General features: G+C 34.7%; 1 protein-coding gene and 1 non-coding gene across 2 annotated transcripts; both read left to right on the forward strand.

The window, feature by feature from the left end:
- The first annotated feature begins 1,518 nt into the window (after nucleotides 1-1,518).
- LOC120087362 lies at nucleotides 1,519-1,625 on the forward strand. The gene has a single exon (XR_005484500.1). It is a non-coding gene; the product is annotated as a small nucleolar RNA R71 (small nucleolar RNA).
- An 11,898-nt stretch (nucleotides 1,626-13,523) lies between these two features.
- On the forward strand, nucleotides 13,524-17,809 carry LOC120086801 (aspartate--tRNA ligase 2, cytoplasmic). Its single transcript, XM_039043592.1, has 9 exons — nucleotides 13,524-14,278; nucleotides 14,427-14,540; nucleotides 15,985-16,275; nucleotides 16,361-16,471; nucleotides 16,657-16,710; nucleotides 16,809-16,888; nucleotides 16,981-17,096; nucleotides 17,231-17,345; nucleotides 17,470-17,809. The coding sequence occupies exons 1-9, from the start codon at nucleotides 13,649-13,651 to the stop codon at nucleotides 17,594-17,596; spliced, it is 1,638 nt and encodes a 545-aa protein (XP_038899520.1). The 5' UTR covers nucleotides 13,524-13,648; the 3' UTR covers nucleotides 17,597-17,809.
- The last annotated feature ends 1,091 nt before the right edge of the window (nucleotides 17,810-18,900 follow it).

Here is an 18,900-nt window from a genome sequence, read left to right on the forward strand (position 1 = left end):
CTTGTACACGTCAAGCTGAGCGCGACCAGTGGATAAAAATGGTCGTCCCAAAATGATGGGTACATTCTTGTCCGCTTCATAATCGAGGATGATGAAGTCTGTCGGTAAGATAAATTTGTCAATCGAAACTAGGACATCATTCACCTTCCCTTCTGGATGAACTAGGGACCTATCCGCCAACTGGAGAGTCATCGTCGTGGGCACTAGCTACCCCACATTCAACTGTTTAAAAATTGAAAGGGGCATTAGGTTGATACTAGCCCCAAGATGCAAAGTGCTTGACCTATGTATATCCCGCCAATTGATCAGGGTATCGTGAAACTTTCGGGGTTGCGCATTTTCAGTGGAATAATGGTTTTTTACCTTTGCGTTAACGCTACCATTGCGAACTTACCTGTGTTTCTTTTCTTCGTCACCATTCCTTCAGAAACTTCGTATATTTTGGCATTTGTTCAATCGCTTCAGTGAAAGGGATGTTGATATGTAACTGTTTCAGCATGTCCATGAAGCGATGATACTACACTTCATCATTTTTTTTCTTCTTAAGTCTCTGAGGAAATGGTGGCAGCTGTACACGGTTCCCTGTTCCATAGGCTTAGAAGTGGACGAACCTTCTGGTTCTACCGTCTCCTGTTCTTCTGTTTCCTCTTGAGTCACCGGGGTCTGGGGTTCCATCGCGACTGGAGCAGTTCTACTCAGCTCCTTTTTCTCTTCCATTTCTGTCTTTCCTCTTCGCAAAGTCACAACTTGACATTGTTCCTTTCCCGTATTCCCTGAGTTGCGCAGGTGCTCAATTGAACTTGGCAACGCCCCTTGCGGTCTACTTTTAAGCTCGCCCACAATCTGTCCTATCTGAATTTCGAGATTGTGGATTGAAGTCACCTGATTCTAGAGTACTGTTTCATTCTTCTCAATATATTGCTTTAGTAAGCTCTCCAGAGATGAAGATTACGGCGCTTGTGAGCTGCTAACTTGATTTTGCGATTGACCATTTGTTCGGGGGAAAAATCCTGACGGCCTTTCTTTTTACGCCATGGGTTGAAAGTTTTGTTATTGATTTTTCACGTAAAATTGGGATGGTTTCTCCACCTAGGGTTGTAAGTATTGGAGAAAGGATTATTCTTTATGAAATAAACAAATTGTGGATTCCTCGGACACTCTTCCATCGGATGGGCATCTCCGCAAGTGGCACAACTTGCGCTCATTTGATCGATTGCGTTGACTTGCCCTCTTTGCATTTCTAGGCTATTGATTTCGATGCCTTGTATGAGATTCATCATCGCATTTATTTGATTTTTTAGGGATGCGATGACCCCATTACTTGCGTCACCTTCTTTAATTCTAAGTCGTCGATCGCTTTCCCTCCGATCTCTGTGATCCTTCAAAATGCGATCAAGGATATTTTTAGCCTCGTCATATGTTTTTTCAAGCAGACCTCTAGTTGCTGCCGCATTGGCAGTCGTCTGCGATGCAGGGTTCAATCAGTGATAGAAAATTTCCATTTGGAGACAATAGGGTAAGCCATTATGCGGACAATCTCGCACTAATCTTTTAAACCTCGCCCAGACATCACTGAATGATTCGTCAATATCTTGTTCAAAATTTGTAATCAACTTCCTCCTTCTTGCGTTCTCTGTCGGGGAGAAGTACTTCTTCATGAACTTTTCAACTATTTGTTCCCAAGACGTGATCTCCCCTGGTTCGAAAGAATAGGCCCATTTCCTTGCTTGGTCGCACAGTGAAAATGGGAACAACGTTAGTCGAACCCCTTGGCTGAGATGTTTGGGAACACAAAAGTATTACAGATTTCAATAAAACTTCGAAGATGGGCGTGCGGATCCTCGCCACGCCTTCCACCAAACAGTCTGGTAGTCTGAATCATCTGCAGCATAACCGGTTTCATCTCGAACCTCGATCCATCCAAGGTTGGCCTCATGATTCCTGGTGAGAAATCATAGAGGTTGGGCGACGCATAGTTCTAGATGGGTCTATTGCGGTCGTGCCGAGAGAATGGGGTTTGTCATGATATTATTTACATTTAGTGCTCTGTTTGTTAGGATTTCTCTTGCCGTTGTCGGTAGTTGTTTCTTCTTATTCTTCGGAAATTTCTTTCAATCTCTGGGTCATAGTTGGGTTCAGGAACTTGTCCTTCGCTCATACGACACCCGCTTCTTCCCTTACCGAAGGAGAAGTAGTGCACAGAGATGGAAAGCTGCAAGGAAAATAAAAAATTTATTGTCAGCGCAACATGTAAAAACTTGATGCATTGTGAATGTGATGAAATAATGGTGTGAAATTGTTATGGTGAACTATGCGTTGCACATGCAAGTTTTCCTAGTAAAACCCAAGTATAAATCTTATTAGGTTTCCTAGTAAATCCAAGGTCGAACACGGGGACTACTAAGACAATATGCGGCAGTAAATTTTGATTAATTTGCGGTAGTAAAAATAAATAGTTGGTTGGTATGTTGTTTAAAGTATAAATCCTATGCAGCGGATTTGAGTAAAGAGTTAATGACAACGAAAGTTACAATGAGTATGCGGGAAAGGGGTTGAGAAGGGATTTAGCTAACACTTTCTAAGATTGCGTTCAAGTTATGCGATCATGCTACACACACACAACAACATGTCATTTCTCAATGCAAATGCCATAGTTCCTAATTTTATGACGCATACGATAATGTTTATAAAACTTATGTCTAAGCCTCTATTCTTGTCTATGGATGATGAATGATGCACACATACACAAGGCGACGCATGATAGCAAACAGAACTTATCTCTAAGTCTCTATCTCTCACTTATGCGATTCTAATATAACTTTCTCAAGCCTAGATTATAACCTGACTCTCTTAAGTCTAGGTTTTTTCTTTAGACTACTCTCTCAAGTATCTCTAAAGGGTGAAGGACGCATAAATAAGACAACATAGTCGTATAAAATGAAGATTTTAGGTCATGCTAACTAAGCACTTCTCAACCCATTCATAAATTTAGCTACTCATGTGAAATGTGAAGAGATTGAACAGATGTTGAGATGCAAATTCCATTTTATAAATAAGTCAGAATATAAAACAACAATGGAAGATAGGGATAAGAAGCCCGGTAGCATTGTCTTGCTTCTCGAGGCTTTTACACTGTGTTTTACTCTGCTCTACCTAAAAGAATGTTCTTGCTTTCGTAAGAGTTGGCCCTCTCTCTGTTTGCAGCACTTCCCGACAGTCTCTCGAGCTAACCAAGAATGATCTTTCGGCGTCTTCTCTCTTTGCTCGCCTCTGCCTTCTAAGTATATGAATTACAGACTAACGGCTATCTATGATCTATCTTATATGGCGAATTGTGTATATATCGAACTATCAAAATTGGAACTCGTTTAACAGTGGTGGTCTTCGGTATTTATAAAGCTTTAAGGTGAGGAATCTTTTCTCTCAAATGATTGTAATGATGGGAGGTCATTAAATCTCTGTCTGATGCGCCGATTAATGGTCACCGAAAAGTTAAATATACTTGCTACAGTGTGTCGTTAATGGCTTGTCAACTAAATTCGGATTCGACTGTCGTCAGCTTTCCATCCTATCATGATTTATTATGCTTTCACCTTGATGCACCGTCTTTATGCGGCCACTTTCTTGAGCATATCTTTGCGAAGGCATACGATCGCATAGTTTTGCGGTCGCAATCTTCTAATGCACTCGGGCGCTGAGTTCCTTGGATCGTAATTTGCTTTGTGCCAATGCATTTTCCTGCACAGAATAAGTAAATTAGCTGCTTTAATACGATGGACGCATGCGATCGCAATGTTCTCAACTTAATGCTTTTGGACACGATTTTACATGTTTTTATCATCGCATACTCACATTGTTTTATATCTTTGCGTTGTAATAACGTGCATTTTTGCCCGTTATCAGTCCCCACGGAACTAAGTTTGCCCCATGAGCTCAAAAGTGTGTGTTTGTCGGGCATCCCCTTCATCGGCGAGGCTACAAATATTTCACCCACCTTCCAGAAAGTACTTTGTCACTATGGATGTCACGTTCCTTGAAGATGAACCATTCTTTCCCGTTAGTCGTATTCAGGGGAGACCACGAGTGAAAAGACTAACAATTCCACATACTCCCTACCTATTTGTTTCAATCTTTAGCCTAGTTCTACTGTTCCTGAACCCAGTTTGTATAGTCCCGAACCTGGTCCTAAAATTCTAGTGCCTAGTCGCGAACTTGGTCCTCATATTCCAGGGTCTGTCCTCCCTACTAGACAAATGCCCTGGATAACATACTATAGGAAGAATCTCATAAAGGAAACCCAGGAAATTCCTGTCGTTCCATCGAAAAGTGTCCAAGCATCGGAACCAGCTCAGGTTCAAGATCCTATTGTTTCAGATAAGATCTTTGAAGAAAAGTCTGGGCACATAGAAGATGGTGAAACGAACTCAAAGAATGTTAAAATTACATGAGGTAATTAGGTGCTGGAAGACACTCAGGAAGGTGAAAATTTGTCTCAGAAGTTTGATACAGGAGAAAGACTGACGAAAACTGGCAATTATGATACAACTCTTGATATGTCAATTGCTCTGAGGAAAGGAACCAGGTCATGTACAAAGTACCCTATGCACAATTTTATGGCCTATAGTAACTTGTCTCCTGTTTTTAAGGCTTTCGTTATTCAACTGGATGCCCTAGCCATACCTACCAGTGTGCATGCAGCCATGAAAGTTCCCGAGTGGAGAGCAACAGTAATGGAAGAAATGAGAGATCTCGATGCGAACCAAATTTGGGATTTAGTGGCTCTCCCTAGAGATCATAAGACAGTTGGTTGCAAATGGGTGTTCACAGTAAAGTATAAGTCTGAGGGAGCGCTCGAGAGATATAAGGCCAGGTTAGTTACTAAAGAGTTCACTCAAACGTATGGCATTGATTATTCAGAAATTTTTTCCCCAGTGGCTAAGCTCAACACAATCCGAGTTCTTCTGTTTGTTTTTATGAATAAGGATTGGTCTCTACATCAACTGGATGTAAAAAATACCTTCTTTAATGGTGAGTTAGAAGAAGAGGTTTACATGAGTCCTCCTCCAGGTTTCGAAGCTAAATTTTGGAACCATGTTTACAGACTCAGAAAGTCCTTATATAAGTTGAAACAATCTCCGAGAGCGTGGTTCGATAGTTCATAGTGTCTGTTAAATCCCAAGGGTTTGTTCAAGGGTATTCTGATCATACATTGTTCACCAAAAAATCACTTTTAGGGAAGATTATTGTTTTGGTGGTTTATGTCGATGATATCATTTTACTAGAGGATGATAGGCAGAAATTGTTAAACTAAAACAAAGGATGGCAGACGAATTTGAGATAAAAAAATCTTGGTAGTCTGAGGTATTTTCTCATGATGGAAGTGGCAAGATTGAAAGCAGGAATATTAGTGTCTCAACGGAAGTACACTCTGGACCTGCTAAAAGAGACAAGAATGACTAGATGCAAACCCATTGACACTTTTATTGAGGTCAATGGCAAACTGAAAAACATTACGGAAGGAGTTCTTGTAAATAAGGAGAGGTATCGACGCCTTGTAGGAAAACTGATTTTTCTGTCTCATACTAGGCCCGACATCTCTTGTGTTGTGAGTGTGATAAGTTAGTTCATGCATAATCCATATGAGGAACAAGTGGAAACAGTGACTCGAATTCTGAGATATTTGAAGTCTACCACAGGGAAGAGCTTAATTTTTAGAAAATACGACACACGGAGCATATAATGACTCAGATTGGACAGGTTAGTGACAGATAGAAAGTCAACCTTGAGATATTGTACCTTTATATGGGGAAACTTGATGACCTGACAAAGTAAAAAATAGGGTGTAGTTGCCAGAAGCAGTGTTGAGGCAGAGTATAGAGCTATGAGCCTAAAAGTGTGTGAAGAAATATGGTTACATAAAGTTTTGGCTAATCTTCACCATGACAGTCTGGGTCCTATAAAATTGTATTGTGATAATAAGACTGCCATCAGTATTGCCAACAATCCAGTATAACATGATAGAACCAAACACGTTGAAATTGACAAACACTTGAGAAGTTAAACCACGGGATTATCTATATTCCCTATGTCCCTTCAATCCAACAAGTTGCAGATGTTCTTACCAAATGATTGCCAAGACAGACGTTTGAAGCTTGTGTTAGCAAGTTGGGTTTTGTTGATATCTACGCCTCGACTTGAGGTGAGTGTTGAAATATGGTGCATTAGCCCTAAGGGCATATTTGTCTTTTCTTTTATGCCTACTAAAATTAGGCTTTCCCTCATTCTATTTATATCTTAGGTTGGGGTTTCTTATATGTATGACATTAAAATAATAAGAACTTCTCTATCGTGGTTTTTTCTCCCTATATTAGAGTTTCCCACGTAAACCTTGTGTTATCTCTTTTCTCCTTTACTTTCAATGCCGGACAATATCTTTTTGTTTTTGTTTTTGTTTTTAAGGAAACAGAAACCATGAAATAGATTACAAAAGACCTTGTTTGTTGAGTAATTACAATAAACACCTCCATTTCATGAGGGACGATAGACTATAATTACAAAAGGGAGAAGAACGTTTACTTCAAGTAAAAGCAAGAAAAGATGTAGATTCAGTAAAAGTGTGGATGCTTTGTTGCTTATCTGTAAAAATTCACACTTTTTTTTTTCCAACCACAAGTTTCATTAGAAAGCACTTATAAAATTCTTCCATAAGATCTTCTCCTTGAAAGGATGGCCGATGAGGGACACGTTATTTTCTCTTTGCTTACTTTTTCAATTCTGTTGCATAAATTTTACCTATAAATTTTGTCTTCAGCATAACATGCTGCATTCTGTATGTACATTTAAACAACATAGTTATTATATTTCTACGTTCGATGTACTGTTCAGGAACGTGAAAAAAACCGATGATAAAGAGCAAGGGATGCATCACACGCACAGTAGAAAAAAGGAAATCAGAACAATGTCTCTGGAAATAGTGGTGAGAGCAGCAATAATGACACTAGAAGCAACACGAGCAAAGAAGCTGATCTTGATAGTGCTGATGATATCAATAAGGAATATGAGGACAAAGATGACGGTAACGACGATTCAGATTCAAATTACTCAAATGCAAAATAGAAGGATGAAATGGTACATTCCGAAAGAGAGACCGATGTTGAAAATCCCGCACTGGTGTGCAGTAAGAATCTGGATGGAAGCAATAACCATATGGGCAATGAAAATAGAAAGGTGGGTGCCAAAAGTAGGTTGAGACAAAGACCAGTTCTTAACTCTGCTCTTGATGCGGTTGTACCTGATTCAGATGATGATGAAAATTGATGAAAAGCAAACAAGATGTAGCACCTTAAAACTATTGTGCCAATCACTAAAACAAATGGGTAAGGCTTTTTTATGATTTATATGCTAATCAATGCAGATATTATTATCCTTCAATTTTTGTGTTAATAGGCATTCTGAATTACACTGGTCCATCGGTGACCTGGAAATTTGTTGTTTCCAATGATCTTGTTTAATATCTTAGAAGATAGGAGCAGGAAGTTGTTCCCCAAATTCTAGGAAATTTTTGTGAATGCTTGAAATATTAGTAGCTTAAGATAAATTGTAGTTTCACCGTGGAATATTGATTATTTTTCTATCCCTCTAAATCAGATTTTATGATCTTATTTGTGATTTGGTGCTGGCTAAATTCACTACATAAAATGAGTTCTCATGGGAGATGATGAAAATTAGTTAAATAGTTATTTCACCCATTGGTTGAGTAATTTATTTCTACTTTTTATTTTCATTAAACTATATCATAAATCATAAATCTATCTGATGAAATTAATAATTTTTATCCGTCCATCTGTTTTGTTTGTATGTTTGTTTTAAGTTTATAAACATTAGTTTTACCCGAGTTCTTTCGTTTTCTTGCAGAAAAATTAAGATTGTTGTATAAAAGCAATGAGAAAACAAACACAATTCAAAAATAAAATTAATATTTCGTTTAGTGACCTATTAGACATTTTTAAATTAAATATAATTGTTTTTTTAATAAATAAAATATTGCATTAATTCGGTGAAATGACATTCTACCTAACTCAAAAGTTGGATAGAAGCAAGTTTGAAAGAGATGAGAAGATAAAATGATGAATCACTCGAAGATAGTATTTACAATGATAAAATTATGTAAGTAAATTAAAATTTATGACGGCATCATAGTTTAGCTACAAGTAACATATGTTTGAACTTCGGAAACATTCATTCACCTTTTGGACCGACGATTTTTGTCAAAGCTATTGCAATTCGGGACGGGTCATGTTCCCCATTGATGTGGGTCATCCTTACCCATTCTTAGTTAAAACTGACTTTTATTGCTTATATTCATGATTTATGTTCTTCTATTCCATCGTCATAATACTTATTTATAGTAAGAGAAATAAAATTTAGGACCCATTTGATTACGTTATTCTTGTTTCTTGTTTTTGTTCTTCATTCTTTAAAAAACTGACTTGTTTGATAACGGTTTCCGTTTCTTGTTTCTAGAATTTTAGAAATATTTTTAAAAATGAGACTAAATTTAAGAAATTAAAAAAAAAAAAAAAAAAAAGTAGTTTCTCTCTATTCCAATTTTATTCTAGTTATATTTATTCCTAAATGTAACAGAAATTAGTCCTTGTCTTGGTTAGCAGGTGTGTCCTAGTTTTCTTCAAGCTCAAACGTCTTGGGAAATTCTCAGGTCAGTCATTTCTCCTTTTTCTTTTTCTGCTTTAGTTTTATATTTCTTTCTTTCTTTTATTTTTATTTATTATATTTTATATTTATATGTTGTATAGTTTTCAATTTTAAAATTTCCAATATTTAGATTTATATATTATTTTAGTTTTCAAAGTTTTAAATTCGTAATATGTGTATTTAAATTCTTTTATTTTTATTTATTATATTTTATATTTATATGTTGGTATAATTTTAAATTTTAAATTTTTCAATATTTAGATTTATATATTATTTTAATTTTCAAAGTTTTAAATTTGTAAGTTGTATATTTAAATGTTTCTTGAATTTTGAATTTTAAATTTCTTACTTTTAGTAACTTCAAATCTGGATAGATTTTACCATTTATAAATTTTACTTGTTAAAGACATTCATTTACTTCACTTTAATTCTTTTATTTTTATTTATTATATTTTATATTTATATGTTGGTATAATTTTCCATTTTCAATATTTAGATTGGTATATTATTTTAGTTTTCAAAGTTTTAAATTTGTAAGATGTATATTTAAATTTTTTTGAATTTTGAATTTTAAATTTTGCAATAGGCATGTTTATATGTTATTTAAATTTAAATTTCTTACTTTTAATATCTTCAAAACCGGTTAGATTTTAACCTTTAATAAATTTTGTTTACTAAGACATTCATTTAATATTTTACAACAACAACATTAACATAATAATATAATTTGGTTGGATTTGAATCAACGTCATTTGAGATAAGTGACTTGAATGAGAAATAATATTGCAAATCAAATTTCAACAACATATGAATGATAGAAACAATTCTATTGTTACTATTCAATTTTCACGGGGATTTGTGTATAATTGATAATGTATTTTTTTTTGTAGTTATTTGTTATATATATTTATGCATGTTACATATTTTAATTTTTACATGTTTAAATTATATTTGAACTATAAAATAGGAGAAAATATAAAAAAAACAACAAACGAAAAACAATAAATGATTATCAAACAAGTTTATGTTTTTATTATTTTTTTGTTCAAGAAACAATAAATATCAAACATTTTCCTGTTTCTAGTTATTAAAACGTAGGAAACATGAAACAAAAAACATGAAATGGAAAAGGAGGACGTTATCAAACAAGCCCTTAGTTAATTACACTTTTAGCAATCTATGCTAGTAAAGTTAGGGACCATCATTTTTCAACACTTTGGGTGGTTTTGTGGTCATGAGGTATTGTGTTCAAACTCTCACAATGTTCTTTTCTCTCTAGTCAATATTGGTTTGTACCTATTGGGTCTTCTACATATTTCAAGTCCACAAGTAAGGGACATTGTAGATGATATCTCTGGGTGTTAGGACATCTATATGATACTTGAGCTATGTTCGCTTTTGGAGCTTTGTTATTAAGCTTTTGTTTTTGTTGTGTTTCTCCTTTTTGTTTTTTTATTACTATAGCATACAAGAAAAGTTAAAATATAAGTTTAGTAGGGCAAATTTGAGTTTTTTGTGTTTATTTGATCTAGACTTTCAAACATGCTTTTTCTTCTTTTTTTTTTTTTTTTCTTTTCTATGTACTACATTCTAATTAAAGTTCCAACTTAATATTTAATAGGTTCACAAATATTTAGGTCTCACTTGGTAATCATTTGGTTTTTTGTTTTTGCTTTTTAAAATTAAGTCTATTTCATCCACATTTTTTACACTGTGATTTGCGTCTTTCATATAATGGTTAATTTTTTTGCAAAATTTTAAAAATAGATAACAAGTGAATGAGTTTGGATGTGGAATTAGTGTTCATATGCTTAATTTTCAAAAACAAAAACAAAAGAACAAAATGGCTACCAAACAAAAACTTTATTTTTTTAAAAAAATAATTGTTCTTTTAGATGTAAAATTGAATTTCATGTCAATTAAAATTATAAATTTCAATTTTTGTGTCTAGTAAACCTATGGATTTTAAAAAATTCAAATATTGAGATACTAAATATGTATTTTATGAGTTTAACAACCCATCAATCAAACACACTCGAGTTCAAAACCAAATGAGTAGTTTATTTATTTATTTTTATATAAAAAGATTTTAAAACATACTCTAATCAACTAGGGATATTTTAGAAAGGAATATATATATAGGTATGTATGTATATAAAAGAAGGAACGATATCCTTGAAGTCTTTAGTTTCAAGTTTAGTTTTCATTTGGTATATATATTTTAAAGTGTTACAATTTTATTCATGAGTTTGAGTTTAATTTCTATTTAGTTTTTATGACTCGAAATATTATATTTTTACATTTAAGTTTTGATCTTAGTTTTCATCTGATCCTTATGTTTCAATATTTTGTACTTTCATCATTGAGTTTGTACCAATGATCATTTTGGTATTTGTCTGTTAACTTTCAATAAACTGATTTAAAAGAGTCATGATGGAAAATTTTTAATGGTGATAGAAAATTAATGAAAATCGATTTAATTATAATTATTTTAAATTAATTGATAAACATTAACACCAACTACTGGCAAGTGAGAATCTAATGAAAAATCTGATTGAAAGTATAATCGTATAGCGGAAGCAATCAGAATCAATAAACACTTTAATTGCATTTAATTTGAGTTCTAAAAGCATGCATGAAAAGAATTTCAAAGAAAAATGGTTTTAAAAACTAATACTTTTGAAGAATTCCTTCGAATCTAAGTTGTTCTCCACGAATTTGACCTTCAAATCAATAGTAGACCACAGAGAGTGTTTTATCTACTATTCTCCAACTTATATTTGAATGATGGAACTCATAATTGAAAGGAATTGAATGAGGAAACAAAAATGGTTTGAGAGAGAGAGAGGAGAGTTTCTCAAAATTTGAAATTATGCATCCATCCCCATCTTCAATTTCCAAATTTGAAGCTTGTATTCTTTCAACTCATGCAAGCACTTAATGAAGCAGCCATATGATACTTCAATCGAGGTATTGGATTTGAGACTAATCCACCTCACAACCAAAAAACTTGGAAATTTCCACTATCTTAAATTTATTTTCAACTTTTATTTATTAAATTTAAAAATTTTTAATAAAAAAACAAATTCAATTTCTCAAATTGAATTTGATAATTGAAATTTAATTTAATTTTTAAGTAACTAATTAAACACGTTAAATTAATTAATTAAAAATAATAATTTAATATCAAATACTAAATTAACCAAACAAATAATTCAAACATGAACCCTATTCGCATAATTAATAATATTTAAATCGTCATTTAAATATTTTAAACATTCCAATTACGTTTAGTTTCAATAAATTAGACGTCAATTATGTCGAATATAATTTTCCAAACCCTAATTTGAAATTGAACAATTCAAATTCAAATCCTAATTTAAAATTCAAACACTTCAAATTAAATTTCCAAATTGAATTTGAACACTTCAAATTCACTCAATATATTATATTAATCCAAGATTTACGAGCTACTAGAGGGACCTTATGGACCTACAGATCATGAGATGATTTGAGATTAATTGACTAAACTCTTTAAATCAAATTAATCAATATTCATTAACTAATGAGACATATCATTGTAGCTGCACTATCCTCACTATAGATATATGTCTCTCTACTTGATTTAACCATATCAAGTAAGTCGACCATTCATAGATCATTTGTAATTACAGTCGGGTCAATTGTTACCCCCGAAATTACATGTCGCTTGTTAAGTCCTACTGATCCTCTAATGAACAATTGGTTTGTGATCCAATCACTAAACCGAATCCCTCTCGAGCCAATGAGATGGTGGAGTCCTTTGTTCGAGACTTGGATTTAGTACTTAATAGAACGACCTCTCTACCTTCCCTAAAATGGTAGGTTGGAATTTCGTCTTGCCTATGTCCCAAACTATTTACCTGGTCTTACCTTGAAATGGGAGACTTATTGAGTCGGCGCTGTTGAGCCAACCATCACCTATGCAAATCTAAGGATAATGTCGAATAAACAAGAGTTCATAGTTAGTTCGTGATTAAGGTCGAGTTACGTAGGTCATCGATTTGAAATAGTTAGTCGTAAACAACGTTATAAAGTAATGATGACTTATTTATTGGTCCGATCTTATGCAAACACATTGCATATGATGCCCCTGCTCCTCATGTCGATACATGAACGAATCAGGATCACTTCATTTATAGCACTTTACAACAAATTATAACAACTACAAATGGGCCGCATCCGACAGTGTTACTACCCAACCTTATTTGTATACTATATACTGTTTTGACTATTCATTGAACTTGATCAATAATTCATATAATAGTCATGGACCTTTAGTTTTTTGAATGTAATTTACATATTCAATAATAGTTTTATTGAATAAATTTTAATAACATTTTTATTGATAATAGAAGGTGCTTTAACATTACAAACTGCGAGTTTTAGGACATACAACTCAACAAAATCAATATTAAAAGTTAAAATCTCGAAGTCAAATAAAACTCAAAACTTAAATATATAAATGTATTGATTTAAAATCTACGAACCAGATAGAAACTAACTCAAGGATAAAAGTATAACATTTTTTAAAATTACAAACCAAATGCAAAGCATACCTAAAACCTACAAACCAAAAAATTATTTTTTTCCCCCTAGAGGAGAAAAAAAACATAACAATATATACTCGGTTCGGCCTGGGGTTTTGTAACAACCAAAACCGAACCAAACCATATACATAACTAATAACCAACCGTCGGTTCGGTTCGGATCGGTTCATAGTTGCGCCCGAAACCTTCGAACACCAAGTATCGCCCCTTGTATTTGGCCAGCCCATCTTACCACGGGCCGTCTTCGCTGACTGAGAAACAGGGTTTCTCTCTTTCATTTCCTCATTCCATTCATCCATTTTCCTTCAATACCCTAATCTGCCTTCTCATTTCCATATCCTCCAACCATGTCCGCTTCATCCGAAACGCCGATTGGCGAGCCGCCGTCCGCTGGTGACGAATCTTCCAAAGCCGTCAGCAAGAAAGCCGCCAAGAAGGAGGCTGCCAAGCAGGAAAAGCTCCGCCGTCGCCAGGAAGCAGCTGCCGAATCTGGTATTTCGTCTCTCAATGTCGAGGACGACCTACTTGCCTCTAACTATGGTGATGTACCACTCTCCGATCTCCAATCCAAGGAGGCTAAGGATATTGAAAACTGGACTCAGGTCGGCGCTTTGACGGCGGAGCTTAAAGACAAGTATGTGATTCTGCGGGGTCGTATTCAGACGATTCGTGCTGTTGGCAAGAAGATGTCGTTTTTGGTGGTGAGAGAAAAGGGATTCACCGTGCAATGCGTCGTGTCGGAGCAGCCGGAGCTCGTTAGTCGCCAGATGGTGAAGTATGTCGATGGATTGAGCCGTGAGTCGATCGTCGATGTTGAAGGAGTCGTGTCCTTGCCCAATGTTGCCATCAAAGGTGCTACGCAACAGGTGGAAATTCAAGTGAGGAAAGTATATTGCATCAGTAAGGCAATGCCGACTCTGCCTATAAATCTTGAAGATGCTGCCCGTAGTGAAGCTGAAATTGAGAAAGCGTTGCAGGTATACTTTGTATTCGCTTTCTTTTGATGTGATCTTCTTCGTAACTGTTTAGCGTAGTTGTTCACGTTCTAATGATCTTTTTCATCACCATTTTAAAGAGAGGTTTGTAGACCTCCTATTTAACGTCAGACTCATTTGTTGCCCGCAGGCTGGTGAGCAACTAGTACGCGTTAATCAGGATACGCGTTTGAACTACAGAGTCCTCGATACGCGAACTTCAGCTAATCAAGGAATTTTTCGCATTCAAAGCTATGTTGGAAAGGTGAGTTCTCTCTGTTAGTTTATGTTTTTTCTGGTTCCTCTGTCTGTTGATCTAAATCGATGGTTATCTGGGATGACATTGAAGTATGCGGGCTTTATTCTAAGCTGATCTCGGTAGCTATAGCTATCATTGTCAGCCTGCTTGTTTCTGTTCGCGTTGCATTGTTCATTGGAGATCTTTAGCTTGTGAGTGTATCTTAATAGTGTTTTTTGTAATTATCAGCTGAGTCCTTTCCTTTTGGATTGGGACCCCTTGTTTAATAGGGTTTGAGGGTTGTCTTGTTTTTGTTTTTGCCTTGTTTATTATTTCATCATTTTCTATGAAAATACGTTTTAACAAAAATAAAAAAAAAATAAAAATTGTCGACAGATGAACCTTTTGTGGTTTCATCTATCAGAGTTAGAGCCTTTGATGGCATTTACATTTAGTATCATCAGGATAGTTTTCGTACTATGTATCCATTATATTTCTGTGTAATGCCTTGTTTTGGTTTGTAGATTTATTAAGGGAGTTGTCGAGTTATGTTTACATTATGATTAAGCTAGTGATCGAGTCTTTCTCGATGTTATTGTAGATGAGGAAAAATACCATTCCACTATTAACGGCATCCCCCTTTTGTTTTTTTTTTATAAGAACAACTTTTCATTGAGCAAAAATAAATAAATAATAAAAAATAAAATAGGGAGGGCATCCCTATTTTTTTAAAAAAAATCCTTCACTCCAGATGTGAAGAAAAAAAGTGTGACGATTATATTCTTTAGTTGAACAAAATTGTTCCCCTCTCCCTCACCCTCTCTAGCTGTTAAATCTCCGACCATCCCTTTCATGGCTTCCCCCACCTATCAACTTCCCTTTAAAATTACTCCAAGATTGCACTTGATATAGACCGAAAGACCTCCACCACAACTTTTGACCTTCATGGATTGACTTCAACACCGGTGCCCCATTTCTTTCCCTCACCCTCATGGTGTATTATGTGCTATGATAATTCTGATTTTGGATGGTGTACTGCTTTGCCCGGGAACAGTTTTTAGTTACCTGTTATCCTTGATTTTGGTGGGCTATCCTTTCAAAGGGAACGTGAAAACCCTTTGGTTGCCATTAATTGCTCTTTCTTTTGGTTTCTTTGGTGTGAAAGGATGGGCGAATTTTCAATGACACCTGCACTTTTATAGGGTTTCTTGGAGTTTATTCTTTTTAATGCTTTATATTGGTGTAATTTTTCATTTCCCTTTAAAGACTAGTCTCTCTACTTTTTAAGCAAGTGGAATCCTTTCTTGTAACTCACCTTTGGTGGGCTTTCTAGTTCATTCATCAATGAAATTTTTGTTTCCCTCTAAAAATGATTGTAAACAAGGAATTTGAATGTAAACCTATTTCCCCTTGTGGTTTCATTTCTCATGTTAAAAGAAATGAGGTCATTGACTATATTTTCATTATGCAGATATTTAGACAATTCCTTTATGCTGAGGACTTTGTTGAAATCCACACTCCGAAATTGATTGGAGGTTCTAGTGAAGGTGGTGCTTCTGTTTTTAAGTTGGATTACAAAGGCCAACCTGCTTGCCTGGCTCAATCACCTCAGTTACATAAGCAAATGGCCATCTGTGGTGACTTTGGGCGCGTATTTGAGATTGGTCCTGTTTTTAGAGCAGAGGACTCATACACACACAGACATTTATGTGAATTTACAGGACTTGATGTTGAAATGGAGATCAAGTCTCATTATTCTGAGGTAATGCTCTAAGTTGGCTTTCCATTTGTCTTGGCCATATTTATTTGATATTTGATCTGACTTTTTTCCTTCTGTTTTAGTGCAGGTCATGAACATTGTGGACCGATTATTCGTCTCGATGTTTGACAGTTTGAATCAAAACTGTAAGAAGGAGCTTGAAGCAATCGATAGACAGTATCCCTTTGAACCTTTGAAGGTGAACTTCTTTACCGATTGCTTTCTTCGTATAAATTTTCATAGCGCGGACCAAAATGTTAACATTCTTTTGGTTATGGATTTGTGCCAATAGAAGATATGTAAAATGTGGATATATGACTGAGTTGTGATAGTTGAATGATTTCCTCTCATTTCCATCTTTGATTTGTGTTCATGAATATGCAGTATTTGCGAAACACTCTTCGACTTACATTTGAGGAAGGAATTCAGATGTTGAAGGTTATTGGTCCCGACTCTTTCCCTTACAAATCATCAAAATATCTGAAGTCCCAAATGTCATGACATTTTCCTTTTTGTTATGTATAAACTCTGCATAGGATGCTGGCACTGAAATTGATCCTCTTGGGGATCTTAATACAGAGGCTGAGAGGAAATTGGGGCAACTCGTCTTAGAGAAGTAATTCGGGTTCTTGGTTATTTAATTACGAACTTATGATTTTGTTCAATTCTTGTATCTGAAGAATGCTGATCAAACTTTCCTAATTATAGATATGGCACAGAGTTCTACATTCTTCACCGCTATCCTTTGGCTGTTAGGCCATTCTACACTATGCCTTGCTATGATAACCCGACGTACAGTAACTCATTTGATGTCTTTATTCGAGGTATACATTACATATTACATCACTGTAATTGTCTTACTGCATTCTTCCTTAAAATTTGGGGTGCATATTCATTTTACGGAACAAAATTTATAATAGATGCATCATGGTAACTTAAAACTTTGTTATCCACGCAGGGGAAGAAATCATTTCTGGGGCTCAGCGTGTCCACGTGCCAGAATTTCTAGCTGAACGTGCTCAAGCATGTGGCATTGATGTAAAAACGATAGCAACATATATTGATTCGTTCAGGTATATTTCTCTTTGTTTTCTCCTTCACTCAAAGTTTAAATTTAACTGAATGAGCAAGGTTCGATTTGATTGTGATGCCAGCGTTTTGATGTGGTTTTTCTTCACATGAATGCTTTCTTTGCAGATACGGCGCCCCTCCACATGGTGGATTTGGAGTAGGTTTGGAGCGTGTGGTGATGCTTTTTTGTGGTTTGAATAACATTCGCAAAACATCTTTGTTCCCCCGTGATCCACAGAGGATTGCTCCTTAGCATTTCACCAGTAATACTGGAATTCCAGTTTTTGAAACATACATTTTGTTGCTTCTCACCTTTCATAGGAGAACAAAAATAAGTTTCTGATCTGCTGATGATTTATTGAATACACTTGTTTTCCAAGTTTGTTTTGACCTTACTGAATGTAGATTTTTATTATAGCTTGTCTTTCTTTTTTAATTGAAAATTTGACAATTTTTCCATGTTTAAGACCTTCGTTTTGGTTAAAGAATTGGTCTAGCTCTGGAAGGATATAATAATGCTCTGATTCTGGAGATGAAGACGATTTTAGTATGGATGCAAATTAGTTTTTTGATGGAGTACTCACAAATAATTGTCATATTGTCGTGTCGCGTTAGATTGCGGTGGGGAGTTCATATGCTTGAGAACTTTATGTCTATAGAGAGCCCTTAATGGGCGATATTTTTCAGGTAGCATCCGATGCCAATATTTGGAGCTTTGAGCACGTTAACAATTTGGGTAATCATGCTCGTGAGACTAGATTAAATATAGGCAGCCCTGATGTGTTCTAAGTTGTATTTTCTTCAGGAAAAAAATGGTAATTTACAGACATGGGTCATTATTAGATGACTGAAGTATATTATGTTGAATATATTTTTAGCCTTTTGCATTATTATTTTTAATGTGTTAATAATAATAATAGAAAAGAGATTGATAGTTGCTCACCAATCATACAGCTCTCTACATTTAAACGGGGATCTAATGATTTTTCTTTTGTATTTCTTTTGAAGTGAAGAATTTGAAGTTGTCGCTATTGCGTTTGTGTTTGTTCATTCATTACTTGAGAATATGTAATGCATGATGAAATTTGTTACAATCAAAGACGAGTTTTTTAGATAACAAGGGGAACAAAATATGTTATATACAATTAGACTCGTAATTAAACCGAATAATAAATTGATCTCACCCAAAAAAACCCTGGATAATCATATGGTGAATTTTGTTTGTTTGATGGTTCTGTTCTGTTTTGTTTTTTTTTGTTGTTTTTTTTTAAATAAAAAAAATATTTTTAATTATATTTTGTATAAAAATTACATGGTCAGATCAGCAAGAAGGTTGAAAATTAATCTTTATATTGTCATGGGAAAGATATGCATTGATAAATATGGAAAATTATAATGGAAGAAAGTGTCAAACTGATGTACCATTTAAAACCTATTGATAAGGTATATCAGTGATGAAAACGAATAAAAAATATACACGTTAATTATCACCAATTGAAAATTAATATTTCTTTTCTATTGATAAATCATGCAAACAACTATGGTAGAAATTAAATG

The sequence above is a fragment of the Benincasa hispida genome, chromosome 9 (genome assembly GCF_009727055.1).
Source record: "Benincasa hispida cultivar B227 chromosome 9, ASM972705v1, whole genome shotgun sequence".
In the NCBI taxonomy this organism is placed as follows: domain Eukaryota; kingdom Viridiplantae; phylum Streptophyta; class Magnoliopsida; order Cucurbitales; family Cucurbitaceae; genus Benincasa; species Benincasa hispida.

Excerpts from the sequence above, each read along its gene's own strand:
- LOC120086801 (XM_039043592.1), top strand. The coding sequence starts at position 13,649 with ATGTCCGCTTCATCCGAAACGCCGATTGGCGAGCCGCCGTCCGCTGGT. Across the intron at positions 16,276-16,360 it reads TCAAGTCTCATTATTCTGAG|GTCATGAACATTGTGGACCG; the intron begins GTAATGCTCTAA and ends GTTTTAGTGCAG. Across the intron at positions 16,472-16,656 it reads ATCCCTTTGAACCTTTGAAG|TATTTGCGAAACACTCTTCG; the intron begins GTGAACTTCTTT and ends ATGAATATGCAG.